The sequence below is a fragment of the Pristis pectinata genome, chromosome 25 (genome assembly GCF_009764475.1).
Source record: "Pristis pectinata isolate sPriPec2 chromosome 25, sPriPec2.1.pri, whole genome shotgun sequence".
Taxonomy (NCBI): domain Eukaryota; kingdom Metazoa; phylum Chordata; class Chondrichthyes; order Rhinopristiformes; family Pristidae; genus Pristis; species Pristis pectinata.
In genome coordinates, this window is record NC_067429.1 from 30,762,430 (window position 1) to 30,773,951 (window position 11,522).

The window sequence follows — 11,522 nt, forward strand, 5'->3', positions numbered from 1 at the left end:
CTCTGCTTCATTTAATGAAGACACTCACCTACATGGCCTGCAAAATCTCAGTAGGAATGAGTGGCCAGAATTTATAACACAATTGATTGTGCTGCTGCAGTGGTATGCCACCTGTACACTTGCCAGCACTGACAATCTATAAGAAGTCATGAGGGAGGTAAACAGAATGGACATTCATTTGCTAACTTGGCTTATCAATATGATTTTGGGTGTAGCACTGTTGAAGTTCTGAAATTAACGACATTCCCATTTTGTCCCCTCAGTCTGGGAAGCTATGCAGCACTGCAGGGTGAGTTTTATTGCAAGCCTCACTTCCAACAATTGTTCAAAAGCAAGGGGAATTACGATGAGGGCTTCGGTCGCAAGCAGCACAAGGAACTATGGCAGCAGAAGACGGCTGAGAGTGGCTCCAAGTAGCCACGATGTCATTGCAGGGGAAAGAGCAGGTGGCTAGCAGCTAACCAAGTGTGAAGCACTGGCACCTCGCCTCTCTTTAACTAGGGGCACAGCAGCTGCGATTCGTTAATTTGCTTTAAATAGCGTGTAATTTAGGGGCCATTGCTAACAAGAGGGAAGGATTGCTGTTGTTATTGTGTGTAGTGACATCGTGAAAAGGGTCATGGGGATGTAGTAACATAAACCAACCAGTGGATGGCTGGGTTTGTACTGATCAAGCAGTATCTAAACCTGCCCATGGAGAATGCCAGGCCAAAGGCAGAGGCACACTCTCTTCACTGAAATCCCTAGTATTAACATCTATTTCAACCAACTAAGCCAAACACAATTTAATAACGGGAATCAGAAAAAAAAGTAAAACTGGAACCGAGTTACCGGAATTTCACAGGCCTGATAACTTGTACTATCAGCTAGATGTGGCTGAATAAAACTCTCAGTACTACCACACAGTAACCAGAGCAATTCTTCCCTCAAATACACATTGCTATGTCTTTGGAATGATAGCCCATCCTGGTGGGAACAGTTTGCAACTGCACAGAATACTCTCAACAATATATATATTTATCTCTTTTTTAAATGGGGTGGCTTTAACACAGTAGTCTGGTTATGCCAGATATTATACCTGTGCTTTATAGAAAAGGATTGTGAAGACACAGCGCCACCTACACATCAGCTGTGACTGATTTATCTGCTAAAGGTTTCAGTAGAACCTTGAGAACCATGATGCATCACTTGCACATCTTGCTACACTGTACACTTTCCTCATTATCCAGATGGCTATGACCCAAACATGAGTGTCCAGATCATTTTTGTTTGGAGCAGTCCCTTCTACAAACAGAGCAGATCTGCAAGCAATTTTAGCTGGGTGCCTTGAGCACTTTAGTCAGATATTTTATCAGAAAGCTGGACTCTAGTTCCACTGCAGACCCTCACCTCATGCACCCCTCTCTTCTCCCACATACACCCCCAATCTGTATCCATGTTACAGACATCATGTGCCCCCAGCAATGAAGAGTGCTCCTCTAAGAGACCAGGCACCCTCCCCCACTATAGTTAAAGTTATTTCCACCTTATCCTCCCATCCTGGTAGATGTCAAGACCCTGCTAACCCCTGGTCCCCATGGTATAGGTCAGTGCTACCTTGACTCAGAGCTACCAATTGGAACTTTTATCTCAATACAGAAAGCAGACCTTCCCCATCCCACACCAACCCCCCTACTTCCCACTTAATTGCTGGTTGAATGGCCAATGATTTTAATTGTCAGTTTTAGTGATGGCTTTGTCATTTTCCCAGCTTTGGCTACGTTTTTGAAAAGGTTGCATGTGATTTAAGTGCGTGGGATTTCAGTTGTGTTAATTATCACAATGTGATATCACTGAACTTCAGGGACATCCTCAAGCACAGGCTTAGCAGATGGAATGCATTTTTTCAACTAAAACTGTGCCTCAGTTACATGTTGAGAATAATATTTTGGTACTTGAATGTTTAATGTCTGTGAACCTATGCATTTTATATTACAGTTCACAAGTAATAGATTTTTTCCAGGTTTCATTAAAAAAATATCACCAGTCTTTTATAAACAGTTACTATTTGACAAAGATTAACAAACCATCTAAAATACCTTTGTCACTCTCCCCCATACTAGAAATTAAAATAACTATACTACTTAAACCAAAGGCCAGTGTGAGACCTGGACCAATGTCACTGTGATCAACAGTTATCCTCTACTTTGCTTCACGCATTCAGCAAAATGATGACAGTTTAGCACTCAGTGTTGCTGCCTCCCAGTTCCAAGGACTCAGGTTCCATCCTGAACCCAGGTGCTGTCTGTGCAGAGTCTGCAAGTTCTCTCCTTGACCACATAAGTTTCATTTAGATATTTCAGTTTCCTCCCACATCCCAATTAAATGGCTGTTTCATACTGCCACCTCGTGTGGGTTAAAGGCAAAAAGAATCAAAGGGGAAAGTTAATAAGTTGCAGGAATACAGAGAAATAAGGAGTGGGGTGATGGGGCCAATGGGATTGCTCTCCTGGCAGTTGGCATGGATCTGATGGACCAAATGACCTTCTCCTGGTCAATACAAGATCCCCATTGAGAAACGGGAAAGACAACCAACACTTATGCTCTACACAGACAAGGTTACCTAAGAATTGGCCTAGGTGACTCGTACTTCCACTTTAGAGGAAGTCCAATGACCCTTGTGCTCTCCACCACCTACCTCCTTCCTTTTCCACAACTTCTAATTGCCACCTGTCGTTTCATGCATTGAGATTTGAATGTCTCAGTATGCGAGGTGCGGATGCCACCAATGGATTGCTGGAAGCATTAGGGTGTCAGCTGGAATAAGGCAAGGTCCAAAACAATGCCAAGGTCACCAAGAAGACCAGATAAAGGGATATTTTCACCTACCATCATCTTTCACTACTTGCAGTTGAAGTCAACTTTGCATCTGAAGCTTCACCTCTTTCTGTGTGAACCACAGACAATGGGAACTTCCACACTGGCCCAGCATTATGCTCCATCTCCAATTAGCTATGCATTGAGCAATGCTTTTGGATGAAGTGCACATCACTGATAGTAACAAACGCACAAAGGCTGTACCGATCATACCCTGGCTATATTTCAACCTCTTTTAAAGAGAAGCGTAGTGCATTCCATATCCAAAGTAAGCTGTTCAGCTTCCCTTGTTCATGATGTTCCTATCCAAAGGAAGACATATGTTTTTGGAGCTCAGGCTGCAAGACAACCAAAGCCTCACAGTCATCTCACATTTCCACCTATTTCCATCTCAGGCATGGAGCGGATTAATTGCCTCCTGTTGAGGCTGCTGTGATCTGCATTCCCATTACCCGGCCCAAGTCCTTAAACTTACAATTCTACTTTCACAGGAGTGGTATGCTCCTGTCCAACTTCACACTGCCATCACTGATGTGCAGCCAGATCTATATATCCACAATCAAAGAGTCCTTCCATACCACAAGTTATCTACAGAATAAAAACAGAAAATGCTGGTAACACTCAGCATATCAGGCAGTATCTGTGGAAAGAGAAACACGGAATTAACATTTTAGACTGAAGACCTTTGACAGAACTGCTATGCAGAATGCCAATTTAACAATCAACACGTACTATTCCTCACCTCTAATCACTCATTTACCATGTGTATTCTGTCCATCTGTGAGCTGAACACTCTCAGGTAATGCAATAGGGAGAGAAGAACAGGTAGTCATTCAAACCCAGACCTGTTCTGCCATTCAGTAATATTATGGCCAGTTTGCAATATTAACTCCATTTTGCCCGTCTTCATATTCGCTGATGCTCTTAAACTAATTAAAATCCACTGATCTCAGGCTTGAAAATTTCTGTGGCCGTTCATCCATGCTCTTATGTGGTATTGCATTCTATTACTCTTTCTACAATTTTGCCTCATTTTACTCGAGTGTCCCATCACTATAAATTTTATATTACACGCTTGTTCTAATTTCCCCACCAGATTCTATATGTACCCCATAAAAAAAACCCTTACTCATTCTAAACTTATACTACTCTCGCCAACTTGATGAGGAATGCCGAGTTTTCGCAGATTACGATTAATGCAACCTGGAAACTGAGTTTTATAAAATGTGATGTTATTTTGAGGAAAATCTATATTGCATGCATAAATCTGTGATCAGCATTTCGGGACTTGGTGGTGTATGATGTCTCCCCGAAGTGAGTGCTGTTTTGTAATGGTTGCATGAATTTGTTATATTGGTGGTTCTTGTCTTTTAGACATTTGTTCTCAACAATGCGATAGGTGGGCCAGGATCCCCCACTACCCAGTTATACTGGATCCAATCAATATTGAAATTGGAAATCACTAAATACAATAACCACAGTTAACACAGCTCATCCATGGACATACTGGACTATGACTAGTACATCCCATAAATGAATTGCAAAGATAAAAATAGAGTAATGATCTCCAAACCCTCATGAGTGGGGCCTCAGAGTTGCCAAGATGGTACGGAAAACTTGATCAATGACCAATACCCAGTGTCCAGCAAGACGTCTGCATGTTGATGTCGGACAGGGATGGGATGGGGGTTGACTTGATGCCAAACAACCTGCGAGCTTAAGTTAGAAAAGCCACAATAAGATGAGGCCCTCGATTTGTGTGCAGCTGCAGCTGGTCCCTTCAGGAGGTGGAGAAGACAAGAAAATCATTTTCAGGTATTTGCTGATCGCACAACTATTTTTTAGTGGTCAGAAAGAAACAGGCAATTTGCTCCAGGGCATAGGCATCAGACTACAGTGAACTGGGCATTATTTACCAAACAACTCCTGAAACAATCCCACATTATACACTTTGAATGTGAACGGCCTATTGCATTTGGCCTGCACCAAGTATTAATGGGCCATCATACACTGCATATTGAACTAACCCCATGAGATATACGGGTCTAAATTTGCTAGTACACATTGCACACATTACTGTGAATTGTTACACATTACAGACACAAAATGTGAATGAAGGCTATGTAGCTTATGATCAGAGTCTGACCACATCTTATTTTGTCTGTCAGTTATATATGGTTGTCACAATTGTCTCTTCTATTTGCAATTGTTGTGTTCTAACTTAATGCAAATACATGTAAAACAATTCACTGCCTTTTTGGTCACTCTGTATTCCACTAACACTCCTGAAGGAAGCTGTCACTGGTAGGTTACTGCATTTACAATATATATTTTTACCCACTAGATGTTCCCCCCAATATACATGCCTTATAAATATTGTATGTTTGTATCTTTTTTACTGTTTGTATATCTCTGATCACGACTGTTAAAAGTGCTGCTTTGAATCTGTGAATGCACCTCTGCTTTACAAATGTTAGAGTTTTGACATTAAAATATCCATTGTGTAAATCTCTGTGTGCAAGATGCTTACGGGGGGGGGGGGGGGGGGGTGTGGGGGGCGGCGGTGGAGGATAAGATTCTCTGTCCCTACATCTGTCTTCATTTCTTCAACATTCAGTGGATAGAATTAATGTCCAAAAAATCAGTTGCCCAGAGTGTACATTCACATTTTGATCCCTTAGAAACCATAATATGAAATTCCAGAAATGGCCTTATTGTACCAATCCATCAATTAAACATACTATATCAGCAACTGTGCTTGATAAACATTGGTTCCATGTTAGTACAGAGACCCAGAGTAGGAACATTTAGAACAGCAGTATTCAGACCCTGATCTGCCATTCATTTAGATTATGAATGTTTTGTCCTGCATCTTATTTTAGCTAAATTAGATCAAAACCATTAGCAAACAAATGCAAAATCTGCACCATTTTAGGGGAGAGTTCCAGATTTATATTTCTCTTTCCATGGAACATAAAACATAGAATAATACAGCACAGAACAGGCTCTTCAGCCCACAATGTTGTGCTGAACTGATTAAACTAATGACTCCTAACTAACGTAATTCCTCTTCCCCGCACGTTAACCATAACCCCCCATTCTCTGTACATTCATGTGCCTATCTAAGAGCCTCTTAAACACCTCTATCGTATCTGTCACCACCCCTGGCAGTGCATTCCAGGCACCCACCACTCTGTGTAAAAAAAACTTGCCTCATACATCTCCTTTGTACTTTCCCCTCTCACCTTAAATACATGCCCTCTAAGTACTAGACATTTCAATCCTGGGAAAAAGATACTGTCTGTCTATGCCTCACATAACTTTATCAAATTTCAAATCTCCTCTCAGCCTCTGCCACTCCAAAGAAAACAGCCCCAGATTGTCCAACCTCTCCTCACAGCACACGTCCTCCAAACGTGGCAGCATCCTGGTAAACCTCCTCTGCACCCTCTCCAAAGCCTCCACATCTTTTCCATAATGAGGTGACCAGAACTGAATGCGATACTCCAAATGTGGCCTAACCAGAGTTTTATAAAGCTGTAACATAACTTCCTGGCTCTTGAACTCAATGCCTTGACCAATGAAGGCAAGCATACCATACACTTTCTTTAATATCCTATCAACCAGTGTGGCCACTTTTAGGGAGCCATGTACCTCGACCCAAGATCATCAATGCTGTTAAGGATCCTGTCATTAACTGTGTACTCTCCCTTTATATTGGATCTCCCAAAGTGCAGCACCTCACATTTGCCTGATTAAACCCCATCTGCTACTTCTCTGCCCATATCTGTAACTGATCTAAATCCCGCTGTATCCTTTGGCAATCTTCTATGCAATCCACAATGCCACCAATCTTTGTGTCGTCTGCAAACTTATTCACCCACCCTACCACATTTTCATCCAAATCATTTATATATGTGATAAACAACAGAGGTCCCAGTACAGATCCCTGCAGAACATCACAAGTCATGGACCCCCATCCACAATAAGACCCATCCAGCACGACCCTCTGTCTTCTACGTGCAAGCCAGTTTTGGATCCAATCATCCAAGTCACCGTGGATCCTCATTTTCTGGATGTGCTTACCATGCAGGACCTTGATGAATGCCTAACTAAAATCCATGCATACAACATCCACTGCTCTACCTTTATCAATCACTTTTGTCACCTCCTGGTAAAACTCAATCAGGTCAATCAGAAACGTCCTGCCCCACACAAAGCCATGCTGACTGTCCTTAATTAGACCATGCTTCTCCAAATGCTCATAAATCCTATCCCTAAAAATCCTCTCCAACAGTTTCTCTACCACAGATGTGAGACACACCAGTCTATAATTTCCAGGATTATCTCCATTTCCCTTCTTGAACCAAGGAACAACATTAGCTACCTGCCAGTCCTATGGCACCACACCTGTGGCTAGCAAAGAAATAAAGATCTTAGTAAAGGCACCAGCAATCTCATCTCTTGCCTCTCTGAGTATATCCCATCAGGCCCTGGGGACTTATACACCTTAATATTTTTCAAGAAACCTAACACTACCTCTTCTCTAATCTTGAAATGCCCTAGCACCTTAGCATGCTCCAGTCTGATCTCAGTATCCGCTACATCCTTCTCCTCAGTAAATACCAATGCAAAGTACTCATTTAGGATCTTGCCCACATCCTCTGCCCCTAAGCACAAGTTGCCTCCTTTATACTTGAGGGGTCCTACCCTCCTCTTGCTCTTGATGTATGTAGAAGTGACTAGTTCTTTCTCCTCATCACCAGAGGAAATAATTTTCACCTACCAACCCCATTGAATTCATTTAATATTTTAAACATCTTGGTTAGATCACTCCACAATTTTCCATTCAAGAGATTTCACACCAAATTAATCTTAAGCCTAGTCATAAATTTACAGAGCTTGAGATTCTGACTGCTTGTCATTTCTTACATGATGGAGTGGAGTCAGCTGAGGAATACCCAAATGCTTGAAGGCAGCTGCACCCCTGTGGTATAATGGCCTTTGAAAATCAGCATCGTCAGTATCATAATGAATGGACCTGCTCCACAATCCAGAGGTCACACTTACTAAATCAGTACTCCTGTCTTTGCCTGTCTTGGTTGAAAGTGGTTGGTTAGCACAAAGTGAGAGGAAATGGAGACACAAGAATCTACAGATGCTGGAATCTGAAGCAAAAAAACAATCTGCCAGTGGAACTCAGCGGGTTGAGCAACACCTGTGGGTGGGAAAGGAATTGTTGACATATTGGGTTGAGACTCTGCATCAGGACTGAGAGTGGATAGGGAAGGGAGCCTGTATAAAGATGAAAGAGGGAAGAGTCACTGGTAGGTGATAGGTGGACTGAGGAGATGTGAGGAATGATGGGCAGGTGTAGCCAGGTGGAGGGGGGGGGGGGGGGGGGTTGGAGTTGGGAGACAGAGGCAGGTGGGTGATGAGCAGGGACACAAAAGCTATAAGTGCTGAAATCTGATGAGTAAGGAAGGTGATAAAAGGAATTATTAAAGGAGAAATGGGCAGACGGGTGAAACCAGTGAGTGAAGTGTGTGGGTAGTAGGTAGATGGAGCTGGGGGAGTGGGGAGGGGTGTATGGGAAAGGGAGCAAAAATAGGAAGGAGAGAGAGGGGATTGCAGGAGGCAAGGGTCAAGGATGGACAGGTAGGTATGGGAATGGGAAGGGTTGTTGAAATAGCATGTAAGTGGGAGCTCGGGATGGCCATCGCTGACAGCACAGACACTCTGCAAACCATTCGCATAGTCTACACTTGGTCTCGCCAACTTAGAGGAGACCACATTGGGAGCACTGAATGCAGTAGACAAGGTTGGAGGAGGTGCATGTGAATCCTTGCCTCACCTGGAAGGCCTGCAAAGATGGTGCAATCCTGCTGCAGTTGGTAGAAATAATGAGGAATGATGACTTGGATGCAGAAGCTAGAGAGGCGAGGACTAGGGAACTCTAGGGGAGCTGAAGTCTGGGAAATGGAGGAATTGCAAGAGAGAGCTCTGTCAACCACAGTAGAAGGGAAGCCACATTCCTTGAAAGAGGATGATATTTCAGATGTCCTGGAATGGATGACCTCATCTTGAGAGCAGATGTGGCAGAGACGGAGAAACTGGGAGAAAGGGATGGCATCCTTACAAGAGATAGGGAGGGGAGAAATGTAGTCAAGTTAGCTGTGGGGTTCAGTGGGTTTATAGAAAATGTTGGTGGACAGTTAGTCTCCTGAGATGGAAGCAGAGGTCCAGAAGTGGGGGTGAGGTGTCAGAAATGATCCGCGTGAAGTTAGTAGCAAAGGTGATAAAACTGACAAGTTTTGCATGACTACAGGAAGCAGCACCAAGGCAGTTGCCGACGTAATGGAGAAAGAGTTGGGGAATGGTACCAAAGAAGGTTTGGTTTCTTTTTTGGAAAAAAAAGACTATTTGACTCTCTTGCTTCCTCCTTTATTTTCAGAGATTTGAGAGATTTTTTCTGCCCAAGAAGATACACAATAGAATGTGTTCCCATCCACAACAGTCCAATAAGAACACAGTAGGGACCAGTGTGCATAAGAATCTCTTGGTTCCTGTAGGAAAGGACTTGGGCTTCTCTACTGTAATTTTAAGCAAAAAAGCCAAATAGTCTATTAATTAATTCCAATGTGCACTACATAATCACACTACCAACATCACAGGGAATAAGATTCTTTTAGGAATTGTAGTAATTTTATATCACGTTCTGAAAAATCTCATTTTGATACCCCTCCTTCATTTATCTGGAATGGCCTGTAAAAGAAACTATATAAATGGATGGGCACATGAGGTGTTGTCCATTTGCGGTGTGGAAGAAACACAGAATGAGTAGTAGGCTATTAATTCTGAGCTGCCATTCATGCTGATAAATATCAGAACTCCAAACCTTTTTTCCACATCTCCTAAAATCTCTAGTTAATCTCGATTTAAAAATTGATACAGCAACAATTACCATTTGCAGACAGAAGTTACAAAATTATGGATCTTCCACCATTTAAAAAATGTTTTCCAATATCATTACTGAAAGATTGGATTTAATATTTAGGCTATATCCCCAAATCTCAGACTCCTCATCCGTGATAAATGAATAGTTTTTCACTGTCTAGTGTACATGGTATCTTGAACATATCATTAAATCACAGCTTAGTATTCTAAATACCATAAAAATACAACCCCATTTTGTGAAGCAGAGATTACATCCCCATGTAATCTCTATGTCACATGCCCATATTTTCCTTGGCTTCCTGTATGAATCACTTCATTACTGCTCCCAGCAGTGCAAACAAAAGTCACAAAGGACATTCTCTGCAACTGCAATGCAATGTTCCACCTCATTCTCCCAGTCTACAGTAGTTAATGCAGTTAATCACATCATCTTCCAGCACTTCCCTTTTGTCATCTAGCTTCCTGTGATTGTCCTTGTAAGGTTCCATTCCTTCTCACAGCAAATGCACTCCAGCAAAGGCTTCCCCCTTCCCAGTGCTACACTTTTGGAATCCTTGTACGGATATTGTGCTGGCACTCTGTCCTTGACACTGTCACCTACTTGCTTCCTTTAATGACTGCCACACATATATAAATGAAGAACAGACACATTCCATTTGAACAGCAGTGACACTCAGCTTTACCTCCATTGCCTTCTTTGACTCCATAACCATCTCTGTGGTGTGGTGTGCTCCTCTGACATCTAATCATAACAAATCCTAGTTCAGCATTAGGAATAAAAGAATCCATCATCCTCACTTCTTGCCACAAAGTGCATACCATGGCATTGATTACTTTTCAATTCCCAGTTACTGAATATGCTTTCACCAAATCTTGGCATCTTGTTTAACACTGAGTTTAGCTTCAAACACTAAATTGTTCCCAACACAAACAGCTTACTCTCACTGGCATAATTATATCCATCTCCTACTTTTATAAGGTGGCCATTTTGGCCAATGTGCCTGTGAAAATTCAGATTACTCCCTCATTTCTAGTTTTGAATCACAACTGTAGAATTTTCTCTCCTTTGTATATTTCTCCAATCCCCTTTCAAAAGTTACTTTTGAATCTGCTTCCATTAATCTATCAGGCAGTTCATTTCAGAACCTACAACACAAAACCTTCTTATTTTGGTTTTGCCAATTACTATAAATTTGTCTCCTGCTTACTACTCCCAGTCACCACCCCCAGTTTTTCCTTATTTAAAACCTTCATTATTTTGAATTTAAACTGCAAAACATTTAATCTGCTTTCATCATTTTCAGCTTTAAGGAGAACAATTGTTTCCTCTTGCCGCTCCACAAAATTGAAGTCCTTCATTCTTGATACTATATGATACATCTCACCTACATTCTTTGAGAGCTTTTTAAAGTGTGTTGCTCAGGCTGGCATACAACACCATCTGAGAGGTTACTACTGAATTATAAAAGTTTATTATAAATTCCTTGCTCTTGTACTCTGTCCCTCTGCTTATAAAGTCAAGGATTCCTTATGCCTTTATTAAAGTGCGTTATCAACTTCTCCCACCAGTTTCAAAGATTTCAGTATACAAATTGTCAGTTTATACATACTTCCAGCACTTACAACCTCTCTCCCATCCATAAACAATTATTATGCTGCTACTGTCCGGTTCTAAACAAAATAATGTTTGACCAATGTTCTTTCCATCA

The 11,522-nt window shown here is 41.8% G+C and overlaps 1 protein-coding gene across 1 annotated transcript in view; it reads left to right on the forward strand.

The window, feature by feature from the left end:
* Nucleotides 1–5,357, forward strand: part of limd2 (LIM domain containing 2) — a 45,841-nt gene extending 40,484 nt beyond the window's left edge. Inside the window, exon 3 of the mRNA XM_052038931.1 lies at nt 264–5,357. Coding sequence (XP_051894891.1) covers nt 264–417 — 154 coding nt within the window. The 3' untranslated portion in view covers nt 418–5,357. The remainder of the gene's footprint in view (nt 1–263) is intronic.
* The last annotated feature ends 6,165 nt before the right edge of the window (nt 5,358–11,522 follow it).